This window comes from Sciurus carolinensis, chromosome 18, assembly GCF_902686445.1.
Source record: "Sciurus carolinensis chromosome 18, mSciCar1.2, whole genome shotgun sequence".
Taxonomy (NCBI): Eukaryota; Metazoa; Chordata; class Mammalia; order Rodentia; family Sciuridae; genus Sciurus; species Sciurus carolinensis.
In genome coordinates, this window is record NC_062230.1 from 24,074,773 (window position 1) to 24,102,583 (window position 27,811).

A 27,811-nucleotide genomic window follows, 5' to 3' on the forward strand; every position below is an offset into this window, starting at 1 on the left:
TCTTCCATCTCTCTAAAAGTAAAAGCCAAAGGCTACAGGCGATGTGACCCTGCTGCACCCCGACTGATTTTAACCTCCCTCCTTATTACTTCCACACCGGCCTCCTTGATGTCTTCTGAACGCACTGAATATGTTCTGGCCCCAGGGCCTTTGCACTTGCATGGAGTACACATTCCCAGAATGGTCTCACTTCTCCTAAGTCAGCTCTTCCCTGATGGCTGTACATAAAACTGTCTTAGCAATTCCCATCCCCCTTACTTAATTTTCTGCAATCATTTGTTTCCATCTTACAAACCATGTCTTGACTTCTCTCTTAATTTGCTCTCTTTCCCTTCACGCCAGAACACAAGCTCCCTGAGGGCAGGGGTTTCACTGGTTGTCGTCTGCAGCAGAGCCTGGCACCTCTTTGCACTTGGCGACTGAGCCATTTAAACCTCAGCCTCCTCTTCAAGAGAACGGAGATAATGCCGAGAGGTTCATCGAGTTCCTTGCCCACTCGGGGCGCGGGGCCTGGGCTCCACCCGTGGCAGCCATTGCTACGGCCGCATGACTCAGTCGCCTTTCAGGGAGGAAGTGCCAACAACGCCTGGCGGGGGTTTGCATGCCAGGCAAGAGGACTCAGTCAGCCGGGGCACAGGGACAGAGCCCGCGCCAGGTGCTGAGGAGGGATCGGGAGCAGGACAGACCCCACGTGTGTCCCCGCCAAGACTGGTCCTCCGTGTGTCCAGGAGAGGGAATCGGTGTCTGGGGCAGGAACTGCGTCCCAGGATCAGCGACAGGACTCGGTCCAGGAGCTGAACGCGCGCCAGGTCAGGAGGTGCGTCCCAGGATGCGACAGAAGGTCTGGAGGACCTTGGGGGCCACGGGAAGGAGACCTGCGGACCCTGAGCATGACCTGCAGCTGCCGAAGGCTTCAGGCAGGGCCCGGCGCCATCCTGTGACATTCGGAAGGTCCCTCTGAGTGGCAGGAAGGGATCCACTGAAGGATGGGAGTTTGGAGACCATCGGGAAGGGACAATGGCTTCCAAGAGACTGGCCCTGAATTCGAGTGTCAATGCAGACAGGACGACGTGGACGCATGTGAGAAACAGCCTGATCACCGCCGGGAGGGTCCCCAGGGAGCAGGGCCACCTGCAGTGAAGGACCTCACCTTCTGAGCCTCGGGAAGACGGGGAGCCTCCACGGAGATGGAGTGGAGGGGAGGCTAGTTCGGAAGTGTGGGCAGGAGGCTGGAAGACATGACCCTTCTGACATCAGACGGCCGAGGTCCCTCTTCCGCAGTAAGGGCTTCAAACGACCGGGTTTCCTTCTTCCCGTGAGCTACCTCCAGGGACCAGGGCTGAGGAAGCATCCATCAGGTTCTCTTCAACGACCAGCCTTTCAAAAGCCGAGGTGCGCCCCGTGTTACGGATTCCGGCCGCTCACACCCCAAACGAGATGCGGGCCGCCTCCCTCCCTCCAAGAGGGTCCCCAGAAGCAGCCCCCTCCCGACCACAAGGGCGGCCCCTCCGCTGATTCCTGGCCCCCCGAGGCCAGCTCGGCCTGTCCTGTCATTTCATCTACATAGAATCAAGGAGGCCGGACGCCTCCGTGTCTGGCCTCTTCCACTCGTCAGAACGTTCCTGGCCTCCGCCTCTCTGCGTGGCGATCATCACCCACGGTCAAGGTGGCTCATTCTCCTGTCCATGCGCCTGTGCTGGTTTCTACTTGGGAGCCACCCCCAAAAACCGCTGTGAAAATACTTGGTGGGATTATTTCGTCGTGAGACTGTGTTGAGGTTCAAGTGTCTCGGGGACAGCTAAGGGTGGGCCAGCAGGAAGCAGCTGCACCTGTGGTCAAGATGGCCAAGCCAGAGACGGAGATGCAGGGCGGCAGGCAAGGAGGGGCCCGGCCGGACCAGGACGCCACGGAGTTTGCAAGGAGAAGGCGTAGGAGAAAACACGCAGGAAAGAAGCTGCCTCCCGGGACGAGGTCCTCGGCCGCCCCAGATCCTGCGGCTCGGACCCCAGGACTCTGCCAGCCCCGCCCACCCGAACGCGCTCCACCCACCCCCTCGGGGCGTGGCCGCCGCGTCTCCCACCTCCTTTCTGTTCTGACTTAGGACTCTTCAGATTGACCCACTTGGCTCCCCGACCTGTGGCGATCCCAGCCCTTGCCTGTCCCTGGTTCCCCGATCCCGCTGCAGTCACTAGGTGTGTGCCCGTCCCTTTCCACTGAAAGGGACACCATGGAGCAAACACGTTCCAATTTCTTCATCCGACTTTCTTAGAGAAAAGGAGCTTTCTTCTGTTCTGTTCTGTTCCGTGGCGGGTGGGGAGTAGCTAGCGGCCTCTCCCCTGAGCCCCGCGTCATGCTGGTCCCCTGCAGTTAGTTCTGTCAACAGCAGATTGCTGTAAGGAAAGCCAGGTCACATGCTTGACCCCTTCGGCATGCACCCAGGTCCCTTGTGGAACTCGTCAGAGGCCAGACTGATGGCACTGCCCAACCTTGGACTTTCAGCCTCCAAAATGGTAAGCAAAAATGCCTTCTTTTCCTTCAGAAGCATCTAGCTTCGGGTATTTTGTTATAGCAACAGAAAATGAACTCAGCCACACGTCTCTTCAACTTCTGGAATCTAGGTCGCAAGTCTAATAAGGCTGCTGGTCTTTTCTGCTCAGTGTTTGTTTTTGATTTAATGTTTAAATCAGATGCCAATGGTTGAAAATCAGGAGATGTCTCCTAAAAACCCAGAAGCCGGGCTTCTTTGGAAAAAGTAGATCTGGGTGGACGAGGCTTTTCCCCTTTCCTGGTATCCGCCTGGCTCCTGCGACATTTGGGCTTGTGACCCCCCAACACAATGAGCTTTAAGAGAACGAGAACTTGTCATGTGTCCTTCTAAATGTCCCATGGTTCCAAATAGCCTTGTGCCCAGCAGATATTCCATCAAAGGGGACATGGCAAAGTCGAGCCCAAATTAAAAACGGTCCTTTCTCTTGCTAGGTGAGCTATGTCTTCAGAAACAGGGATCCACTAGTGGTGGCGGCTTCCAGAACCTCTAGGGGACAGCGAAGGCTGCTCAGTGGCCAGGCTCCCGACTCTGACGTAGACCATCCACGCCTGCCCTGGCTTATACTGCAGGCTCCTCGGCAGCTTCAGTCCCTACAAGGAGCCAGCCCAGGCCTCCCTGCTGCCCACCCGTGGAGGCAAAGACCCCATATGCCAGGAGTCCCTGGAGAGTCTCCCCAGCCCCAAAGCAGAAGAACGTTCTGGGCTTGCTTCATTCGGAGGGGAAGCCAACAACCACACCACCACCAGCAGCAGCCGATGTCTCTCTGAACACTCCTAACGATGACCTCATGGAATCCTCACATAACCTGGTTAGGTAAGAGGTGTTGCAATTCCCCACGTTACAGACGACCAGTCAGAAGCTCAGAGAGGTGGAGCAACTGGCCGGCAGTCACCCAGCAAGGAAGAGGCAGAATGGGGATTCGAATCCAAGCAACCTGCGCAGGACCACCAGGCTCCACTGCACAGAGGGGCTCCTGCCAAGACCCTCAGCTGGGGCCTTCGCACTGCAAACACCTGTGACTCTGCCTCTGGGCTCCTCCTCCGGCTGCAGGAGGGAGCAGAGCCAGGAGCCAAGCACGTTGAAAGCGCTGGTGCGTGAATTCTCCTGGAGACAGCCCTCGACCAGCCAAGGAAGGGAGCTGTGGCTAATCCCTCAGCTTCCTGTCCCTGGACTGGGAAACTCAAGCAGCATTCTGAGCAAGTCCTGCAGCAGGATTAAACCCCAGTTGCTCACAGCTGGCTAATTCATTCAGTTGGCTGAGGTCTTGCAGTTCCGCCTCTGTGGATTCAACCTTCTGTAGATACAGACTATCCAGAAAAAAATCATATCCATATTAAACACGTGCAGACTTTTCCCTCGCCATTATCCCCTCGACGGTGCAGCCTGACGGCCGTTTACACAGAAGTGACATTGCTTTCGAGATGACGAGTCATCTAGAAACGGCCAAGTATTGGGAAGGACCATGCACAGGCTCCGTGCAGACACAGAACCATCGCACGTCAGGCAATTCGGCATTCCCGGATTTTGTTATCTGCTAGGGGAAAGGGTGCTCCTGGAAGTTTCCAGAACGTCCCTGTGGGGTGTCGGGTTGGTGAGTTTTTTTCCTTTCCTGTCTTACTTCTCCTGCCACCCAGGACAGTGCTTCCAGAGATCAATTCCCAAATAAACCACTTCCACTCGAATCCCTATGATGGTCTGTTTCTGGGGAAACTCAAACCGGGAACAAGGACCAGCTTGGGGACCTTGGAAAAAACTACTTTCCTGAGAAAAAAATGGGAAGGATGATAGTACCTATCATTCAGGGTTGTTGACGAGGATGAAATTAAAATGAGTTCATATTTGTAAGGCACTTAGAATAGTAAGTGGCACATAATAAGCACTCGGTTATATTTTTTAAAAATTCAAAACTGTCAGAAATCCCCATTTGAAAACTCCCCGAAGAGTCTTCCCTCCCCTGGCCGGTCAGCGAGGCCACGGTCAGACTGCAGGCCCCAGAGCCAGTCCGGCAATCTGAAATGTACCACGTGTGGGAACCGCACCAGGCTCACCCTACCATGAAACCCCATTACCCCGATCCCCGCCGTTCCGTTTTGCCATCACTCAGAATTCCTCCTGATAAGAGGCTTGAAAGTAATTTCTGAGTCATTCTGGGTGCTAATTGGTTATTGCACAGGGATTACATTTCTCAAGTTCAAGGTCAACTGAAATACCTCTGTGTGCCTGGGAACAATTTTCGGTCTGCTGGAAACATTTTTTTAATCAACAACTATGGTATGGAGCGATTATAATTCAGGCATAAACAAGCATTCACAGGCTCTTGCTAGAAATAAAGGGACACATTTTGTTGCATGCAGATAAAATAGTCCCTTACTTCAAGCCAATTACTGGCCCAGACAAATGCTCTGTTTGTGCAGAAAATGTTTTCCTTGGTGTTCTGAAATGTCACCCCAGCTGCCCCAGGACAGAAGAAATCATTTTGCAAAAACTGAGACTTCATTTTACACAAGAAAATAGCAGCCTTGTGTTTTTATTTTTTGTTTTGTTTTTTGTTTTTTACCCACAATCTTACAGTTTTAACACAGCAGCAAATGAATACCACCTCTTCAGGAAGCTGTGGAGAAGAGACAGGGAGACTTCTCAGGAAGGACTGCCCTGCTGTTCTAATTTTTCTAAAGGCATCCAGTTTTTGACTCTACTTGGTGGGAAGATTCTCTTATGAATTTGTCTGGCTTTGAGCAGGTTCTACAGGAGTGACCTTCAAGGGATCAAGGTCACCGGGGAATGATTGATAAGTCCAAGGTCAAGGTTGTTTATTTCACTTCATTTCCAGGAAGGGAGACCCCACTCCGTTCAGAACCATTGCCATCATCAGAGCCAAGACAAGGGACCCAGAGATACTTACGTGTTATTTCTGTCAAGTCGAAGGAAATCAACATGACTCTTGAAATAGATGCCAGAATCCTTGCCAAGGCCAGCATAGCCCTGCTAGTAGATCCCCACTCACTTCCTCAGCATGACCTTGAACTCACCCACCCTTGACTGTTTCTGCTCTACTCATACTAGCCTTCCTTCAGTTTCACATAGTTTCTCTGTAATACCCCACCACAGGGCCTTTGCACATGCTGTTCTCTTTGAACAGAAGGTTCTTTCCTCCCTCTTACTTGGTTAACTTCCACTGCAATTTCCCCCTGACACTTTCCCTGTCTTCTCAGAGAAGGCTGCACTCCTTTTGTGTTCTCAAAATACCTGAACTCTCTCTCACGGAACTTTATATGGCCATATTTTTTCAAATCTATCTATCTATCTATCTATCTATCTTTCTTTCTTTCTTTCTTCTTTCTTTCTTTTTCTTTCTTCCTTCCTTCTTTCCTTCCTTCTTTTTCCTTCCTTCCTTCCTTTCTTTTTTTCCTTCCTTCCTTCTCTCCTTCCTTCCTCCCTCCCTCTTTCTTTTCCTTTCTTCTTGCAGTACTTGCAATTAAACCCAAAGATGCTTTACCACTGAGTTATACTCCAGCCCTTGCTAATTTTTATTTTGAAACAGGGTCCCACTGAGTTGCCAACACTGGTCCTGAACTTGCAATCCTCCTGTCTCAGCCTCCTGAGTCACGGGGATTACGGGCGTGCACCACCACATCCAACTAATTTTCAATTTTCTTGTGTGATTATTAAATAAATAATAATCATTCACCTCATTTTAGATCTGCTATTTTATACATTTTCCTGGGGTTAGTAGGTCATCATGGCTTATCTAAAATCGATGGTTTCCCAACAGATTCAGTACATTAAATTTGCTTGTGCAAAGTAATTTGTTTTCCCTTGTGGAACTATGACGTATAACTCAAACTCATCTTCCCCAAAACATTTTCTTTGTAAAACCGGGGTGTGTCCTGCACGCACGCTGCTCCTAGCTAAATGGGGATCGCATGTCCCCAGCGAATGGAAGGGACTTATCTGAGGTAGAAGCACAACAGCAAAAATATAGCCACGGTCAGAGTCAAGGGCTGTTTGATGGAATGATTCTCTAGGACGATCCACCCCTGAGGTGCTTCACGAGGTCACCGGCACAATGAATTCCCTTGCCTGGCACTGTCCTGCTGACGGATTCAAGTCCAGACTCCATCTGTCAGCAAGCCTAGCTGACCTGGCTCCGAAACAGATCACTATCTGTCCAGTTTTTTCACGCATTTCAGTCCAAATCACCATCAAAACAACCTGGGAAGGGAACCAGCCCAATTCAAGGAAATGTCTAACTGCGAATGAGGACAGGGAGGCAGGGACACTTTCACAGGGCAGGGGACAAACACTTCACTGGGGTCTTGAAGTATACATAGGAGTTTTCTGTGAACTGGAAAATTCCCGCCAAGGCCGGGTCCTGGCGGGTCTTGGGAGAGACCACCCCAAGGACAGGCCCCGGTTCCCACTGATGCAGAGAGAAAGGAGGCTCACCTCGAATTTCTGACGCAGTTCTTCATTACCCTCGCTTCCTTCTGGGGCACGGGCACGTTGAAGTACTCGCCCTCCTCCTGGCTCAGTAACTTAAACCTGAAGGGAGACAAGGGGTCAGGACAGGTTCCACCACACACTGTTTGATACTAGTCCGTTGGGCTGCCTGTAAGAAGGTGCCTACAAAAAGCTCGACTTTTGAAAAACAGGTTGAGCGTTTTCTTCTGTTTTGCTGGGTTTGGGGTTTGGGTTTCTGGTGCGTGCGTGCGTTTGTAGCCAAGGACGCTCCATATTTTGGTAATTACGAGTTGTGCATCCCTAGCCCAAAGATTCAAAGTCTTAAATGCTCCAACGCTCAATCCCACTCTGTGAAACTTCGCTTGGTGCACAGATTCACTCAACGCAGTGCATGACGTGACCTGCCACCTCCCTGTGCGAGGCGCGTGTGAAATACAAGTGAGGTGTGTTGAGACCCGAGTCCCTTCCCCAAGAGAGGTCACTATGCGAATGTTCCAAAATCAAACTCAGAGTCTGAAGGCAAAACCCTTCTACTCCTAAGCATAGGGGATCCACCACCCGTCTTCCAAGGACATCGGGGGAGAGGTATGTTCTGTGTTTATACAGGACGCCGAGTTCTCTCTGCACACGGGAGGCACGCACACGCACATGTGCACACACACACACACACACACACACACACACACACTGTTAGTCATTTTGCACTATTAGTGTTTTTCTTTTTCTTTTTGTCCCTACGTGCGTTCTGACTCCGAGTGGGGCCTGGACGATCCCCGCTGTAAAGTGTCCCCCTCCCCCTCGCCAGTCCTTCGCTCCTTCCGCTCTATGAAGGTGCCACCTGGCACCTGGCCGTGGGCTGCACTCGGGTGACCACGGCCTTTACGATGCTCCTCTTCTTTGCAGGAACCTGCCCAACGTGCTCTGAAGACACAGTGTCCCTTGGACCCCGAGTCACAGCATGGCCGGTCCAAGCCCCACCTCTGTCCCGGCCTCCTCGGGTGGCCCTGGGGACGCCGGGCAGGCTCTGCGCCTTGGCATTTCACATCCACGAGTTGGAAGGAAGGTCCTTTCCCGCAGCCTCGTGATTGACATGTGACGATGCGCTGGGAAGCGCTCAGCGTGACAGGTGACCTTCCGCCAGCGTTCACACGTGGCTCAGACGGCGCGACCGATGCTAATGCTCTGCTCGCAGCGTGGTGGCTTCGGTGTGCTTCCAACCAGACAGGCGCTGAGCACCAGGACGGGAAGCGACATTCCCGAGGCGCCCCCGATCCTCACCCCCAAAGCTTCTCCCTCACCGAGCGGACGGTGTGGGTCGGTTTCCTTTTGTCCCGTCACAGATCTTCTTGGGCAGCTTCCAGAAATAAGGGGGGAGAGGTGATTCAGGGCAGAGAGGACGAGGTGACCGCGACGCCTCCACATTTAATACCTGGCTCTCTTCCTCCGAATTTCCACTGAAGTCACTCAAACAAATGGAAAAGTCAGGCACCATCTGTACGGGCGCTGGAAACCAGGAAGGGTGCTGTGCATGCAGCAAGGGCTTCCAGAAACTTCCACCAATTAAGTGATGGTGAGAGGACTCGGGTGTTGTTGGGCAGACTTTCTCCGCTCACAGCCTTGGTGGATTCTGTTACAGCTGTGCTTTGTTTTGCATAACGCTTCTCATTTAAACATCTGTTTTGTTTTGATTTTTTTTTTTTTTTAAATAAATTATCTTTTAAAGGACACTTTCTGGCCTTGGGGGTGTAGTTCAGTGGTAGAGGCTGTGCTTAGAATGTCCGAGACCCTGGGCTCCATTCCCAGCACCCAAATTCAAAAAATTAAAAAAAAAAAAAACACACACACACTTTCTATCTCCTGCTTGAAAAGAAAGTCAATGTCACTTCTTTTTTTAAAAAAAATACTTTTTTAGATGTTAGTAGACCTTTATTTTATTCATTTATTTTTTCGTGGTGCTGAGGATGGAACCCAGGGCCTCACACTTGCTAGGCAAGCGCTCTACCCACTGAGCCACCACCCCAGGCCCCTCAATGTCACTTCTTACAAATAGAAGGTAACTTTTTTTTTTTTAAGTAAAAGATAGATCAATGCCAATCAGTGCTACTCATGTTCTGATAGAAGGTATCAGTCAACCAAAGCCCTGAGCCTAACACCTGTCCCCTGCCATTTTAACATGGGGCAGCAAAGAGCCAGCGTCAAAGAGGGCTGGGGAGGTGGCAGAATGCTGCGGAACCTTCTCTTGCAGTCAGATGAAGAACAGAAGGAGCACAGAAGAGATTGCTGGGGTATCATACGCCCCAATCATGTGCTAGCCAAAGGCGCACACTTTGGAAAACACAGATAAAGGGGGATTGACCAGCTGTCCTTGGTAAAGGGGACCCCAACAGACCCCAACCAATAGCCCTGGGTCAGACCAGGCAGTGGGTGCAGGTCACCACCCCGTCCCAGTTCAGGCACCACGCTGTATCAGTACCTGGGGCAGCAGACAGAGGCCCTGCCGCCCGCCATACATAAACCATGAGGACCAAGCCAGAATACGTGGATTCAGAGTAACTGAGGGCTTACGACCCTCAAATGAGGCTACGGCACCTTTAGAAGAGAAGAGCTGGCACTCCTTCCGGCTTTGAGACACACGGGACCAAGATGGCGGCGACCTCTCTGTATCACGCAGTAGGGCTGCTTGTTACCCAGCTGTCCCTAGCTGTAGTCTCCCTCACATACACACAGGGAACAGGACACCCGATACGACACAATGGAATTCCCCAAACAGCAAGACTCCTGTGGCCCTTGGTCTGGATCAGAAAGGTTAGGATAGGGACACTCTTCATTTCTGTGCTCATCCTGCTGTGGGGAAAGGTCAAGAGAGAAGGGCAACCAGTAGGTGAAAAACTCAAGTCGACCCAACGAAAAGAAATAATGAGGAATCAGATCAGAACCTCCCACCGAACAGAACCGTTGTCACCAGGAAGTTCAAAAAAAGTGTCCTTCGCATTTTCAATGGTGTTCAAGAGATTAATGTACGGATGAAAAAGGGGAAAATCTGAAATTTGGAAAGTCCCCTTTCAGAAGAAAAATCTTAATCACTGAACTTAAAAATCCATTACAGACAATGAACAAAGGATGGATAACTCAGAGAACAATTAGTGAATTCAAAGACAAATGTGAGAGATTTTTCTGGCAGTTGACTTGATATGTATCATGTTAGAGTCTCGTTAAACTGAATGCTTCTTATACCACCAAAAAATGCATATTACCCAAATTAATATCCAACATGAGGGAAGACTATTGCAACACAAATGTCGGCAAAGACCATATGAATAACTTTCTTATATAAAAGTTCTTATAAATCAAAAAGAAAAGGCAAAAGACAAGACCTAATCATTTACAGATATAAACAAGGGGCAATATACAATGAAAATGCTCAACATCAATAATAAGTAAAATACATATAATCTTTGCATCATGTGTTGGAAATTTAGAATACCAGATGCTGAAGTGTGAGTGAAATTTAAAAAAAAAAATCTCATGCAACTCTGTTCAGATGCAAGGCGATTTTTAAAAAGATAGGCTGTATTGGCAAATACTTGGGTAATGCATATATCCTCAAAGCCATCAATTCCAGACCAAGGAATTTATTAGAAAAAAATTAAAGGTATGCACACAAAGATTTTGTTGCAAGTATGTTTACTGCAGAACTGTTTTAAAAATAAGCCTTGTACACCTTATAATAAGGATATGGTTACATAATTGAGGCAGATCCACAGAATGCATTGCATGAAGCTATTAAAATTGATGTTGCCCAAGATCATTAAATAACAGGGGAAAAGGTTTAATGTAGATCATTAGGAGAAAAGTGTAGGCTCCCACAAAGTACTACTACCAAATTTCATTGTTTCACACACACACACACACACACTCACACGAACTCTAAAGAGTATCATTGTGATGATTTCTGGGCAATGAGATTCTGGATAATATTTTTTATTTGCTTATTTATATTTTTCCAATAATTGTTGAATTGTTGATAAAAATGACTGACACTTATTGAGTGCTCACTCTTTATCAGACACCAGACACCTCATTTATGTTACTAATTTAATTTCACAACAATTCTCTTAACACAATTACCACTATTATCTCCAAAGGAGGAAAGGAGGCACAGAGAGGTGAAGCAACTTGCCCAGGGCACACAGCTACAAAGTGATGGAACAGAAATTATAGCCCAGGAGGGTCCTAAAGCATTATTACTATTATTATTATTATTTGTAAGGGGACAAAGAAGTCATTCTTAGAAATAACAAAATGAAGTTTAAAGAAACAGTTTAAGGTAACAATGATTTAAGAAAATAGTTCTGTTCAGAAGGGGAGAAAAATAGAAAATGAAAAAGGAAAGAAAGCTGAATGTGGTGGCCCGTGCCTGTAATCCCAGCTGCTCAGGAGGCTGAGGCAGGAGGATCGCAAGTTCAAAGCCAGCCTCAGAAACAGCAAGATACTAAGCGACTCAGTGAGACCCTGTCTCTAAATAAAATACAAAATAGGACTGGGGATGTGGCTCAGTGGTTAAGTGTCCCTGAGTTCAACCCAGTTAACCAAAGAAAAAAGAAAAAAAAAAAAAAGGAAGAAGAAGAAAAAAGGAAAGAAAAACAATCTTCTGAAGCATGACAACAGCAACAAGACCAGAGGACCAGAGCACAATGTGAACATTTTGTTGCTGTAGAAAGGACTTTCAGGTTCAGCTATGTTTTTAAATTATTTTTTTAAAACATTTCCTACCACGTGCCACTTGTTACACAAGATCAAAGGAATCAGAAAGATGAAGCACGAAAAAAACGGGAAGGACCTAGGCGGAAGGACCTGCCAGCCTGTGCTGCCGTGGAGACCGTGAAAGGTGAGATGGGTCTCCTCCACCCCGTGGCTCCCCGTCCGTCATGGTTTGGATCCTGCTCCCTAAAGCCCGGGTGTGGGGAGCCGGGCAGCAAGCTCGGAGGTGAGGCCCAGGCACTGACGGGGTCCCGAGGCTCTGACCCGTCTGTGGATTCCTCCTGACTGCTGAAGGGGCTGCTGAGAGGCGGCACCTCGTGGAGGGAAGTCCCTGGGGGTGGCCCCGGGTGACTCACCGTCCCTGGCCCCTCGCCCGCTCTCTCGGCCTCTCTGCTTCCCGGCTGCCTGGCCTGGAGCTGCTTCTCTCCACCACGCCCTTTTGCCATGAGGTCCTGTAGCCAGCCGACAGTGGACTGAACCTCTGAAACCACGGGCCAAGTTAAATCTCTCCTCCTCTAAGTCCTTCTCGTCGGGTGTTCCGATCAGAGCAAGGGGACGCTGACCCATCCATCGCCTGGCTGGGCGCCCACAACGAAGCCCTTACAAAGCCCCACGTGGCCCGGCCGGCCCCACCCCATCCTCCCAGACCTGCTCCTCCAGCCCCTCCTGCTCTCTGGTCCAGCTCCAGCAGAGGGGCCGCCTCACTGATCCTCGGACTCTGCAGGCACGCTCCTGCCTCAGGACCTTGGCACTTGCTCTCCTCTCCATCTAGACAGTCTCTCCCTGGATGTGCACACGGCCCACTCCCTCACTCCCTTTGGGTCTTTTCCAAAGGTCCCCTTTTCCCTGAGTCCGTTCCTGAACACCACTCTCCTGGCATTCCCCTGTCCTCATTACTTATTTACTTTGCTCCATGATATTTATCCCTCTCAAACATTTTGTGTTCAACTATTGATTTTCACTCATTTGAAAATGTTCCTTTTTCTCCAAATAGAAAGAAAACTCGATGGGGTCAAAGGTTTCAGCCCGCTTTGTTCACTTAGCACGTTCCAGCCAGGTAGTTTCAACGAATGAGGAGTCAACGAGAAGCAGCCCAGCAACAAGGAAAAGCATTAACTGCAACAAAGAACACTCTGCGTCAACATACTATATCTTGAAGAGTTATGTGGCTAATAATGTTGTTACATACAGATAAGACAAAAAAACATTAGAAATGATAATTATATATGATTTTCCTGAGAAACCATAACAAATGCTACAATACATTTAGCTCAAGCAAACAAAACAAAAATAAAAAGGCGTCAGAGATCAGAACATTTCAGTGAGGCAGAATTAATAAGCGTTGAGATGCACACCCTACAGATGGCAAATGGATCTTTTTTTTTTTTTTTTTCTTTTTTGAAATGTCCACAGAACATTTGGCAACACTGAACACAGAATAAAATACAAGGGGGGAAAAGAAGGAGAAAAAGAGAAGAGACAGAAAGAAAGGCACACAGGCCGTGTCCCCTGACTACATGACACTATAATTTAACATTAGCAATGAAAACAATTAAACAACAAAGCTAATTCTAGAGGTCGGACGGCATGCCTCAAGCCAGGGAGAAAGGAAATCGAAAACCGCAACTGCAGACTTCAAGACAGTCACAAAACCAGAATGGGACCGCCGGAGCCTGGAGGAACGATCCAGTCCCTCCAACACTTGTTCCTGGCTTTTAAAGAGCAGGGCAAGGTAAAAGAAATAAAAAATGAGCAAAATAGTCAACTGGAGTTCATTTTAACCACAAGATAAACTTAGAGAAATTAGGAGAAAACAGACAGATTGATCCACAAATCCCAGAGCTAATTCCTTGGGGGAAAAAATAACAGATAAATAAAACAGGTGAAGCACCAAATGTGGAGGGGAAAGACAGCGCAAATAAACAACACTAGGAACAAAGAAGAGGATCTGACACCAGGAATGGGAGAGGCAGATGAGGTGCCAGGGCAGAGGAGGAGCCTGGGGCAGAGGAGGAGGAGCCTGGGGCAGAGCAGGAGGAGCCGGGGTAGAGGAGGAGGAGCCTGGGGCAGAGGAGGAGGAGCCTGGGTAGAGGAGGAGGAGCTGTGGCAGAGGAGGAGGAGCCTGGGCAGAGGAGGAGGAGCCTGGGACAGAGGAGGAGCCTGAGGCAGGTGCACCATACCTGGGAGCAGCTGCAACTGCTCTGCTGTTCCTGCCACTCGGTCTTCAAACACGCGTCACTTAACCACAGGACACGCACTGAGGAACGAGTCCCTAGACGTGACCACAGGACAGGCACTGAGGAACGAGTCCCTAGACGTGACCACAGGACACACACTGAGGAACGAGTCCCTAGACGACTCCTCACCCCTGTGCATCGCAGAGCCTACCTACATAGACCCAGACCATCTAGCCTACCGCACTCACGCGCTGCAGTCTGGCTGGTGGCTTCTGGGCTGGAAGTCCCCACAGCATGTCCCGGCCCTGCGGGCAGCTGAGGTCTCCAGACAACAGGAACGTTCTAGCTCCATCAGAATCTTAGAAGTCGCAGGCCTGTGTGAACCAGACTCTCATTACCTGACGCCTGACTGTATCACACCACAGAATAGATGGAGGAGCCCCTTCCCTTCCAGGTGGGGAAACTGAGTCTCAGAGAGGTCCTGTGTCTGGCCCAAGATCACACAGTGTTCAAAGAACCCCTGGGACATGAATCGTATTTTGAGAATTTGGGTCCTTTAGAGCCAAGGTAGTGTCATAGATTGCTTGGTCCTAAATCTAAAGAGGACTTTTTTTTTTTTTTTTAAATATCAGCAAAATCTGGAAGAGGGTTTTTATTTTATAAAAGTTTCTTCCCAATTATTTCATCCACTTGACAACCATCCTAAGGGGTGGAGAGAGAGTATTAGAATCAATTGAATGAACAAATACCTGCTGAGAAAGCTATATAGTACAGAGAGGGGAAGTGACTTGCCTGAGGTCACAAAGACTCCATCCAGTTGGGAGAGCCAAGGTCAACCCTGGCTGTCTACCCTCTAGCCCTCTGCCCACCTCTGTGTCAGGAGACGGAATAGGAATCACATAGGAAGAGTTATGGGAAATAACACGCCTACAAGACAGGTCCCCAAGAGAAACGGAGGGACATTGTGGCTGGGGAGGAAGGAGGGGAAATTAGCTAAATGTCAAACCTTTCCCAGTAACAATGGGCCCCGAGGGAGCCCCAGGTTCATCCCCAGCATCTCCACCTAAGCAAACACTGACCCCAGTGGGTCCTGAAAGGAGGAGGCGGAGACTGAACCCCTGGGCCCTGGACTTGGACCTCCCCCATTGCAGGTGAGTGAGTCCTGGAAGGAGAAAAGCAAATAGCAACGCTCCCGGTAACAGCGGGTCCCAGAGGAGGAAGGCAAGCCCTGAACACCGAGTTCCGAGCTTTTCCCAGGGACAGTGAGTTTCAGGTTTTCCCAGCGGCCTTCCTGAGTTACAGTTTTAACCTGCACAACTAGGTCCCTGACTGTCCGAACGGCACGTCGCCGCCTCCAGTGGTTGATCCACCCTCATCGTGAACTACGGAACCCAGACTCCTTCTGGAACCTGGGCCAGCTCCATACCCAGAAGACGAGCCCGCCGTGCCTGATGGATTGACTTCGCTGCAGAACAAGGAAAGCTCGCTGGTCCGAGGTTGGCTCGTCTCCCGCCTTGTAATATGCGGGCCAGGAACTTATGGCATCTACTCAGGCTCTGGCTGCACAGAGATCTGCACCCAAACTTCAGTACCGTCACTTGTGAGCTCTGTGTCCCTAACACATGGCTTAACTCTGATTCTTGGGAATCTGCTGTCCCTGGAATCGTTGGGAGAATCAACCGAGGACCTAGGTGTCAAGGCCGCTAAGGGTTGGACTTGTTCCTGGTGCACTGCTCCTACCATTAAGCCCTCCCCGCTCCCGGCGGTCTCTGCCTCTTAATCCCACCTTATTATAATGTCCTTTATATTTTCCTTTGATTTGATCAACTACACATACAGCGCTTGTTACGATCCCCTCAGTAAAATTGTTTTAAGTAGACCATGGTTTCACGTGAACGATTATTTAAAATTGCTTTATTGCTTGAGGGGACTCGGCCGGTGCTGGCCAGCCACACACGGAGGCCTCGGTGCAAGTTCTGGACCTGGGGAACCACGGGAAGGAGGAGGGCGAGGAGGCGGGAGAGGCAGGTGACCTAAGGGTGGCCCCGGGCGCAGTCCTGCCTTGGCGACAAGGTCATCAGGGCGGCCGGAGGGGGAGGGAAAGACGCAGGCCCCTGGGGCAGCCCCTTGAGCTCTCCACGGAGGAGAGGCAGGAGTGAGGGGTCCCAGATGTGTTGACAAAAACGGGGCGCAGCACGAGTGAGGGGACCTCGCAATGGGAGCCCACAGGCCGGTCCGGGGCTCCAGCGCTGAGGATGCGCCAAAGCCCGGTGGGGCCAGTCCTCCCTCAGCGGCCCCGGCTCAGGAACCGCCTCTCCAGGACGGTGAAGCCCAGGTGGCTTCACGTGCAGCCAAGGAGCCTTCCCCGTGGCCACCGTGAGAAAGTCTGAGTTCATTTTGGAAAGAGAGAGAGAGGCTGCATCTCTCCTGCAGCCAGTGTCCGGCAGCTGGTCAGTGCAGGGTGGCCGCTGCTGCTACAGTCATTATTATTGGGAAGACGTCCCCTCATCTCACCGCCACCCCCTGGGAACCACGCATCCCTCCTCTTTCACCTCTTGCAACTCGACTTAAAGAGGAAGAAGCACCCTACGTGTGAGTCAGCAAAAGCAGAACCCTGCGAAGTCAAACCGTCCATATGTTAGTCAAAAAAAATCTCCAAAACTTGGGGAAGAAAAAAAAAAAAAGATGATTTTGTGACCTTTCCATGTCATGCTAGAGCATTTCCTAATTAGGCAGCTCCTTCCTCACAGTAATATTGCTTTGTTTAAAGTATTATTCACAACTAAGTCGGGACCAGATGGCCTCCCGCGTCTGCAAAGAGAGATGTTAACTTTAAGAAAACAGGTGAGATCATTTCCCCCCCCCCAGTCTGGTAAGTTAAGCTAACTCCAAAGACTGCGATTCGACTGCCCTGTTTATCAGACAGTTTTCCATTTAACTTAGGTTATTTCTGCATTCCTTTTTTTTTCACATTTTATCTTTAAGTTTTTATTAGTGTACAACATGTATGCAGAAACATAGACAAGTTAAACATGAGGGCTGATGAATTTTCACAAAATGCACACAAGTGGAATGGTATCGGTATCCTGGAAACCCTCCCTCTCTTTCCTGTGGTATTAGATACACAATGGAATATTATTCAGCCGTAAAGAAGAATATTGCAGATCAATGGTTGGAACTGGAGAAAATCATGCATTCCTTTTTCTGCAGATTATCCACCTATCTGTTTCTCAAGACTTCTGTGGAATCAGCCATTTATTCCTGCTGATTTCTGCATTACTGAGCTAAGGAATCCAGTGTAGGAAGATTGTGTTCCTGACCATTTGTGAATTGCACTTTTTCTTTTCCGTGGTGCACCCAGAGCCCGAGCGCTTCAGATCCATGGTCACGTGCTCACGGATTTCTATTGGTGTCATTCACCCCACCCCACGCTGACCTGTGCTAGGCTCCATAAGCACCTGTCTGTCCTACACCTGGATGGATCCCTAGCACCTCGAACCTGGGAGACACAGAACACCCTTGAATGAGAGCCGGTGGAAACCACGGATCAGGGGCAAGGAGGTCAGGAGCTGAACAAGGCCAAGGACAGATGGAGGTCCAGCAGAGACCCTCCTTCTTGCTACACCAGGGTGATGCTTTTCATTTTCTTTCATTTGGAGCCAAAAAAAATCCCAGAGGAGACGATTCGGAAGTGGGACAATTTATCTCAAAGGAATAAAAACAGTCAATCTTCCCAAAGTGACAGTGCCAGGTTGGAGTCTCAATTCTGGCTCAGGGAAGTGTGGAGGGCCTAGGGGTTGACCAGCCTCTGCTGAAAATGTTGAATGAGGAGTTTTTGCAAAAACTCGAGAAGAAAGGGCACACACACAACATGGCCAGATGGGCTGAGGACGCTCAGTGACGACACAGCTCCTTATCACTCAGACCTGTCGGGCAAACTAAGAGCCGCTTCAGTGCTGGTGGGGCTGATCAAGTCCTATCACAGCATCAAGGGGGGCAGAGGCCATTAATAGGGAGTGGTGAGGACTGTGGCCAACAGAAACCCATGCCTGACCTACAGGGGGCACTGGCTTGTCAACTAGTCCCGAGGGCTGTCCCTAGCCCCACATTTTTAAAATACTAGCAACTAATTCCTTTTTAAGGTGAGGACCAAACAGGACATATTTGTGAAGCAGATCCAAGCTACTAGTCAGCCTCTGGCCTCTGATTTTATGTTGCACTTTTTAAAAAATTTTTTGGTGCCAGGGATTGAACCCAGAGGTGCTTACCCACTGAGCCACATCCCAGCCCTTTTTTAAATTTTTTTATTTTGAGACTGGGTCTCACAAAGTTGCTTAGAGCCTCACTCTGTTGCTGAGGCTGGTGTTGAACTTGCAATCCTCCTGCCTCAGCCTCCAGAGCTGCTCAGGATCACAGGAGTGCGCCACTGTGCCCGGCTTATATTGCACTTTTAGGGGAAAGAGGAAAACACATGCGATCCCACATCCGATGGACTAGACCATACTGTAGTTTCCAAAGCTAAATCTTTCTTACCAGCCGTCCACACCAGCTTTCTGCAGTTCAGAAATCCCAAAGGACAAAGACCCCATGAAGTCATTCCGGCTGGTCAGATCCCAATCCCAGATCTCTACGGAGAGCCTTCTGTCTTTGTCTGACTCTTTCAGCTGACTGCAAAGAGAGAAGAGAGAAGCCAGAGGAGCCTGCTGTGATTTCTCAAGCAGATGCATCGAACAAGAGGACAAGACCCGGAGGGAGAAATTCTAAACGTTACAAGTTGCTGCCGGAAAACACACTCAGCTTCCACTCCCCAGGGAGCGGGGGCTTCTCCTGTTCGACAGCCTGTGGCTGAACAGGAGGAAGACCCAGGTCAGCTCCCACCAGAGGAGTTCTACCTCCTTCTGCTGTTTTGTACCTTACTATCCCTGGGGTTTGGGAAGTCCTACTGACAGTCACTGTGAGAAATACAGGTGTCAGTCACACGGTTGGGTAAGTCTGTGAGTATGTTCGCACATAGTGGGTCGAGGAGGAGACTGAGAAAACACATGGAGACAAGGGCCTTTGGGGGAAGTGCCTGTTCCCAGGCGCGGCCTTGACTGAGCTGGAGATGGTTCCTAGTTTTACCCTGAGACGGACACCTCGCAAGGACCCATGCATTCAGCCTGTGGCCGGAGGCAAGGCCTCCAAAGTCCGACTGAGGCTCAGCCACACCCCTCCTTATATTTGCTCTGGGCCACATTCTGAAATTTCTATAAACCCTATCTGAAAAAAAAATGGGAATAAAAGGAGCCAGTGAAGTTGGATCATGTGACTCACTTATACACATAGTATATGCTCAATAAATACCGGCTGTTGTCATGAACACGTGCAGACACAGAGCGGTGGAAAAAAGCAAGCCCCGGATTCTTGGCGCGCTGGCCAGGGAAGATCCTCAGTGGAAGGTGGTGGAGGTCTCCCCGTCGGCGGCTGACCCAGCATCATCCCTAACCTCGGCCCCAGAGAGGCTGTCACCACAGGCTACAGGTTGCATTGATGGAGACCCACGGCTTACCCCACAACCTGCCTCCACGAGCACCCCCACCCGCCCTTTCCCAGCCCGGCCACGCCGCGGGCACTCTCAGCTCTACTTAAAAACCAGCTCTTGGACAGCGCACGCCTAGCATGCGCAAGGGCCGCGGTTCGAATCCCCCGCGCCTCAGAGGGAGAAAAATTAGCTCTGACTTTTACTGAGCTCACACTACAAAAATGCAGGTGCAAAAAAAAAGGAAGGAAAGGAATGAAGAAGGAGGAATCGGATAGGGAGGAAGAGAGGGAAGGAACAGAAGCCAGAGAGGGGAGCCTCCGCCTCCACCGCCCACGCCGGGCTGCAGGGTTTCCACTTACAATCTGAACGTCTCGTTCCACTCGGGGTTGAGGGAGCACTTGATGGTCTTGGTCTTCTGCTTGCTCTCACTTTTGGGATCAGGGATCAGTTTCAGTTTTACGTAGGGATCTGACAAGCCATTGGGGTCCATCGGTACCAGGTTTTTAGCATCTCTTACTAGAAAAGGAAAAAAGCAGTTTCAACATTAATCGGGTCCAACCTGTTTAAGCAACAGACAGCGATGGCAGGGGACAGGACACTGGCATGGCATTTGCTCGACCAGAGTGTTAACGGGATTAACAGCAACAGCTAAGAGGCCCACACAGTGAGATAAGCTGGTAAGAGGGCGATTCTGTTCGGTCTGGGTGAAAAGTTGACTTCTGACTTTCGAGTTGCTCTCCCTGGCCTGCTCCCAGGATTCGCTGAAAGTTTTCTAAGAAGCTTCCACAAAGCCCATAAGAAAGACTGGCTCCTTTGATGTAGGAGAATGTTTTCAAGGTGCATCACAAGCACAGTTTGTTCTTCTCACTCCTTTTCAAGGCTGAATAATATTCCATGGTAGAGAGAGACCACAGTTTCAAAATCCATTCGTCAGTTGATGAACATTTTGGTTGTTTCTACTTTTTGACTATTGGGAATAATGCAGCTATGAACACGTGTGTACCCAGACTCAAAAGGTGGTATATTGTATGATCCATTTATACCAGACAACCAGAGGAAGTAAATCCACAGACAAGGAGTAAACTAGTAGTAGCCGGAGGCGGGGGGCAGGGGGAGGCAGAGAGGGGGTTGACAGCTTCACAAGTAAGGACTTTTTTAGAGGTGATGAAAAGTTATTGGAACTAGAAATCAATGATGGTTACACAAATGGTGAATGTACTAAATGCCACTGGACGCTCTACTTTAAGATAGGTCATGGTAAGTCCTGTGAGATGTGAACTTTGCCTCAATTACAAAAGAAAGAGCTGAAAGAATATGAGTTGCCATCTAAACTAAGGCGTGCCTCTTCTCTAGGCGTCTCGCAGAACCAGCACCTAGTAAGGGCACACACCTGAAATCCCAGCTACCTGGGAGGCTGAGGCAGGAGGATTGCAAGTTTAAGGCCAGCCTCCGAAACTTAGTGGGAACCTGTCTCAAAACAAAAAATAAAGAGTTGGAGATGTCGCTCAGTGGTAGAGCATCCATGGGTTCAATCTCCAGTACCTCAAAAGAAGAAGGAGAAGGGAGAAAGAAGCGGGAGGAGGAGGATATGAGCAACATCATATCAATCAAGAAGAGCAACACCCTCAGTCAAGAACATTCTAGGTAAAGAAAGTTATAGGACCAGCTTAGGTAGGAAAGCATTAGCATTCAGGACGCTATGGGCCGTAGAAAGGATGAGGCAGAATAAAACATCGGACTGGAGAAGAGGAAGAGGTTAGTTAGGAGCCAGTTCAAAAGCCACTAACAGAGGTAGCCAAGGGAGGGGGATTCGAAAATAAGAGTCACACAGAATCTAAGAACAGAGTGCTAACCCTGTCCCTTAGGATAGAAAACTCCAAGGTAGTGTACCCACTCCACAAGGACTCAAACTACCTGGTGGAAGGTAAAAATGTAATGGCACCTTCCCCCAATGCAGAGGTGATTCAGTCTCAGGAAATCTATTTTACAGATCATTCATTTAGAGGTGAAAGGGGAAAACAATAAAGTCATTGCCATGACCCGGAAAGAGCTGGGAGATTTCTGAACAGGGGAAAGTCCATCTGGAACAAGAGCACCCCGGCTCCTGATCAGTGCAAGCCCACCACCGCCAGGAGGAAGACCAAGGTGCCAGCCCAGGGCTATCGCTCACCGCTTGCTCCAGGCGTTCTGCACGTGCAAAGAAAATCACAGCAGGACTTCCACAAGCTCAGGGTGACCAGAAAAACGGGTTCAAAGGTGGATGTCGTTTCAGGGACCCTCACTGCTGCTGCCCACAGTCATCTCCCGCACGTCCTTCCCTGCGGCTCACCCTGGAGGGGATCCCTCAGGTCCCCTGCCCTGCCGTCTTCCGCCGTGCTTTTCCAGCTCTTGCACACCAACGCTCCACTGCACGTGTCCCCCACCCGGAGTCCCCGGACCCAGCGCTCGCTCTCTCCCCAGCCCTCCTGATTGACCCCTCTGGCTCCAGCTTGGACTTCAGGGCGATTCTAGTTACTTCCTGGACCTAGTTACTTCCTGGATTCTAGTTACTTCCTGGACCTAGTTACTTCCTGGACCTAGTTACTTCCTGGACCTAGTTACTTCCTGGATTCTAGTTACTTCCTGGACCTAGTTACTTCCTGGATTCTAGTTACTTCTTGGACCTAGTTACTTCCTGGATTCTAGTTACTTCCTGGATTCTCGACTCTTCCCGGACCCTCTTTCTTTCCGTTGGACTTTAACGTGACAAAACCCCAGCCCTGGTTAAGTTCAAGTACAAGCCACTGACCATCAGGAAAGAAGACAGGGAAGAAGGAGGGAGAGAGGGAGGAAAGGGAGAGACAGACTTGCCGAAAATTCCATGAACAGCAGAGGGTTGGGACTGAAGGGCCAGCGAGGGGACTGTCCCTTGCAACTTTGCACTGACCCTTCTCTGTACCTGCAATCCGGCACCTTCTTCCGTGAAGGCCCAGGCTGAATCCATCCCCCACCTCAGCCGGTCAGTCACCTCTCATTGCCACCCAAAGCCAGGGGCGTTTCCCCGCTGACCGTGAGTCGGTGAAGTTCAATAAGCAGTTCCTTACTACGAGCTAAGCGCTCCGCTCCACACTGGGGACGCAGGGGACAATACAAGACACTGATCCTGTCTACAAGGAACATGTGAAACCAGATTGATTTGAAAGTACAGTTGATCTCTAAAGAGACGGTAGCCCGGCCACCTGGTGTTAGGGAGACAGGGTAGGCAACTTACCTAGCAGCTGCTTGATGCATTTAAACCTCAGTTTCTTGATCAATAAAATGGGCTGTTATAAGAGTAAAGTGGGATAAAGAATATACACGTGCAGCATAGAGCCTGGAGCTGAGAAAATCCCCAAGCTAGCATGCCCAATCCGCTGCTATTTCATTACGGCTGTTATTATTTGACTCCAGTTTTCTATTTTTATCATGAAGACTGAACCATTTCCAAATGGATCGATACCCAACAGAATCACTTGTGTTTTTCCTTCTTAAGCACAATCAGTGCCTCTGACCTTCCCATTTGAACCCTTCCAGAAGAGGCCTCGTCAAACCTCAGCAGCCAGAGGATCACCGGAGGACAGGTTCCCGGGACCCACCCCGCAGACGCACGCTGCTTCCGTGAGTTCGTCCGGAGGGGGCGCTGATGTTCTGCTTTCCTAACGCGTCTCCGGGCCAGGCCGCCGCTGTGGGTCCCCGGCACACACCGAGTGAGGCGGTTCTGGAGCAGGCGATCGGAGACGCCAGCAGGGCTCCCCCACACGGAACAACCCCCAACTGTTATTTTCTCTCATGTCTTGATCCTTCCAAGGAAAATAGCATGTGCGAGTTTCCAGTCTGGGAATGACAGTTCCGTCACACAGTGAGCTGCATAAAAACATGAGCTGACACGCGAAGCCCAGAAACCTGTCTGCCTGCGAGACTGGCCACCCCGGCCAGGCCACCCCCCGCCTTGGCTCATGAACTGTCACCACAAAGACAGTCACTGGAAAAGCATCTTCTACGGTGAGGTGAGGACTTGCCAGCAGTTTCAGAGGGCTCCCCGCAGGACCCCACGTGCCCTATCCTGAAACTGTCACTGTTGCGGCTGAGCCTTCCCTGGAGCACCTACTTCCCGCTGAAGGCAGGAGGCCTGTCTCCCCCTCCCCCTCCCAGGCCTTTCTCCTGTCCACCTGCGTCTGTCGTCCACCAAAGGGGTTACAAATCGCCATGGGAAGGAATACTGAACCCTCTCCAAGAGTTTTGGCTATTAAAGCCACTGTGTCGTGAGCAGGTAACAGTAGCTGCAGGCTCAGATCCCGAGTCCTGTCCCTCCTGAAGCTCTTCAAAGTCAGCTCCCGGTCCCCAGCAGCAGGAAGAGGGCTGCGCTGGTATCGCGGGAGCCAAACTCTCTAGACCACACTTGGCAAGACCAACTTTGGTTTTTCTTGATAAATGTTTCTTTACTATCTCTGTTGAAATCCAGCCAGCCCAGATGGTAGAAAGCGCTTCGCACACAGCAGAAATAGCACCCGTCCCCCCCTGGTGGATGCGCAGGAGAAGGACGTCCCAGGCCAGAGAACTGGGAGCTGGCTGGGGGCAGAACCAGAGCAAGCCACACCTCCACCTTCCAGGGAGAATCCGCGAAAAGACAGCACGCACGTTACGTTACCTTCCTAAGAAACGCTCTTCAGCAACGTCTTCCCTAATTTTTTTTCCTTCCCCAAAAAGTCTTGGAAGAGTCTGGATAATTGTGGTGCTTTTACTACCTGACTCTGCACTGTATGAGTCAAGAGGGTTTCTTCTGAAAAGCTGTACCCCATTTGTGTCCAATGAATCAAAACGCAGTCTGTAAAAATTTTTTTAAAAAATAAAGATGAGGAAATGAAACTGAAGAGTGTTTCTTATTTTTTAGAAATTTTTAAATTGTTTTAATAGTTATACCTGACAGTAGAAGGCACCTTGATACATCATATATGGTGGAGTATAATTTCTCACTCTTCAGGTTTTACATGATTGCAGAATCCCACTGGCCATATAGCTATATATGTACACGGGGTAATAATGTCTGATTCATTCCACTATCTTTCCCATCCCCATAACCCCTCCCCTCCCTTCAATCCCCTCTACCTAAAGTAACTCTATTCTTCCCTAGCTGCCCCCCACCACATTGTGAATTAGCAACCATATATAATAGAAAACATTTGATTTTTGGTTTTCTGGGATTGGCTTACTTCACTTAGTATGATATTCTCCAGCTCCATGCATTTACCAGCAAATGCTGAGATTTTATTCTTCTTTATGGCTGAATAATATTTCATCACATATATTTATTTATATACATATATATATATATATATATCACTTTTTTTATTCATCCATCTGTTGAAGGACACCTAGAGTGTTTCTTTATTAAAGTTCCATTTGGTGGAACTTTTCTCAGCAACACAACTCCTCAGTATGTGTCCTGAGACCTAGAACTCAAAGCCACACCTGCTAACATTCAGCTTGAGGGTGCCCATAGGGACAGCAGTAAGAACTAACCCGGGTGCCCATCAAGGGTGGAGGTAAACAACCCATAGAACCTTCACACTGTGAACTACTGTGCATGACAAAACCCAACCGTTGGCGAGAACTAGTGTTTTGAGGGAAAAAGCCAAAGGAAGATGGAGGATCATCTTTGTTTAAGAGGCGGGTCTGAGAGTCCCACTGAGTGAAATCCAGATCTGAACTCTTAGAAAACTGCAGCGGGTCAGTGTTGTACCTCCCCACTGGGGTCACTGCGCTACGTAGACACATGGGGACGTCCTTGTCCTTGGGAGTCACACGCTGAAGTCTCTTTGGGTTAATGGGAACCATGACCCCAACTGAGTCTCTGATGGTTCAGGAAAGAAAGTGCACGTACATAAAAATACTTAATAGGGAGGATGGCCAACCAAAGGGGACATAATAGGGGTAATCAGTCCATCGGGTAACGGGCGGCCCCAAGTTCCTTGCCCTATTCTGTAATTTTGAGGCTACATGAAAATTAAAGGTTTTTTGAAGTTTCTCCAAATCTTCCAAAGAAAGGTACAATAAAACACATTTTTGCAAGGTCGTAGGTGAATGTAAACGCATAGAAAAGAAACTGGAAGGATATGCCCCAAATTGATTTTTAAATAATGTTTCTGTCTGAGGACGAGGTAGAGGTTTAGCCTGATCTGCCCTATTCTAAATTTCTTACAAAGAGAATGTATTCTTGCATTAACTGTGTTATTAAAACTTAATTAAAAAATGCAACTGGACGCCGACAGCTTCCAAGAATGCTCTGCCTTCCGGGATTCCACACCATTCTCCCGAAGAGCAGCCGGATCTGCAGAGCCGAGCTTCCCATGCGGTTGGAACCAGAGAGCGCAGAAAATGGGCTTCCGGCTAAGCAACACAGAGGCCGGAACGCCCTCATGGAGGTCAGCGGGCGCTCAGGACGTGCCCCGGCCAGGGTCAAACCGGGTTGAAGGGAGAAACACTGAAGAGGTGACAATTTCCTGAGGACTGTCCAGTCCTGCCCCTCTCCAATGCCAGGGACCTGCTGGTGGCCAGCAGCTCCCCTGGGCCTCTGGTCAAGCCCACCGTCCTGCCCCACCTCACACCAGAAGCGTCTTGAGACCTTAGCTCTACAGTGTGGTTTTGTGTCTCCTTGATTCCTGTTCACGTGTCACCTCTGACCTTTGGGTTTTCTCTGACACTGTGACTTTGGTGAGTCCTGTTGTGCCTCAGGGTCTCCTTCCCCATCCCCTTCGCTGGTCAGCCCCCACAGGCCCACCCACATGGAGGGTCTTCCGGCAGCCCACGCGCACCAACCAAATCATCCCGAGCACGTCAAGACCCTAAGGCTCCCGGCACAGCTGGCCACCCGTCCCTGCGGCGGAGACGCCGCTATGGCACACCTCATTATCCACGCTAGGACCGACTTCCAGCTGGGACCGTCATGGTGTCTGTCCAGAGGACTGCCTGCCAAGCTACGGGAGCCGGTGTGGATGAAGGGGGACCTGAGGTCAGACAGACCTGGGTTTCCATCCTGCCGTGACCCTCCCTCGCTGGAGGTCCTGAGCCAAAAGACTTCTCTGAGCCTCAGTTTCTCTGTCCTGATGAAGCTACAGCCAAATGGAATAGGCTCCTAGGTAAGAGCCGAGTGAGCTCAGGCGGCCTTAACTGCCACCTGTTGTCTTTCCCCTCCCAAGAGAGTCCAAGTTGGGACGATCAATCACATGACTGCCCTAAGTACAGAGGACCATCACATCGAGGTAGAACGGAAAGCCGGTGGCAGAGGTCCAACGAGGGTTGATTTCCTTTCTCCCTTGAGAGAATTCAGACCACATCCTAAAAGGGAAATTTATAACCTTCAAGATAAATTTCAGGGCTCCCAGAGTCTCCCTCTAATGTGACTTTCATACAGACGAATCTTGGAGGAGGTAGTATAGGATGACAGACGCTCAGAAGCCGAAGAGAAGAAATGCCACCCCGGATGCTCAGGAGCTTCCAGACTGGCTACTGCAGTGACACTCGGGACGGCACCTACTTCTCCAAACTCTACGGTCACCTTTCAAAACATTTTTTTTTTTAATTGACAGATAATAATTGTACATTGTATGGAGTACTGAGTGACGTTTAGGCATATTTATCCATCATGTCTTGGTCGCTTCAAGCTTCTTAAGTTATGCGAATTGTTTCTTTTGTGATGAGGACGTTCAGCATCCTCTCGGTTGGAGCTCTTCTGGGTGATTTTGTCCTCCTTGGCGTCTTTTCAACTGGATCCACACCCCGGCTCTTCTGTTTTCGTCCCCTCTGCTCCGACCGTGCACAGCTGCTGATTTCCTTCCTTCCTACCCCTGCCCTGCAGCCACTTCTGACCAGGAGCCCAAACACCTTTACCTTTTCTCTCCGACAACGTCCTTTCTGCAGTTGTCAGAGACACCTGCCTTAGAGGGTCCCTGGAGGAAGCATCCCATGTTGAGGCTTGATGTCCCCACCCTGATGTTCTCCAGCCACGGCTGGGTCGTCCACACTGCTTGGGACCCCGCTGGGAGGGTCCCTAGTCCTCTGGCTCTCCCATTCCCCACAGAAGCAACTTCAAGACTTCCATTCCCAAGGTCCACGGGGCTCCTGCCTCCATCTCTCCTCTGAAGATCTTCCCTGTCATACGTCTTGGTCACTGTCTTCCAGTAAGTGTGTGTGTGAGTGTGGGGGGTGTCAGGGGAGAGACTGTGTGCTGAGCAACTTCCGGGAGCATTTGGGGGATCATTTAACAAAGTCTCCCCAGCAAGTGGATACATACCTCGCCAAGTCCAGGGACTCTAGACAAGAAAGCGG

At 49.9% G+C, this 27,811-nt stretch overlaps 1 protein-coding gene across 1 annotated transcript in view; it reads right to left on the bottom strand.

The window, feature by feature from the left end:
- Prkcb (protein kinase C beta) overlaps positions 1 to 27,811 on the bottom strand; it is a 306,315-nt gene that overhangs the window by 80,877 nt on the left and 197,627 nt on the right. Inside the window, 4 exon segments of the mRNA XM_047533405.1 lie at positions 6,995 to 7,029; positions 7,032 to 7,090; positions 18,481 to 18,615; positions 19,828 to 19,984. Of these exon segments, the coding sequence (XP_047389361.1) occupies positions 6,995 to 7,029; positions 7,032 to 7,090; positions 18,481 to 18,615; positions 19,828 to 19,984 (386 nt within the window).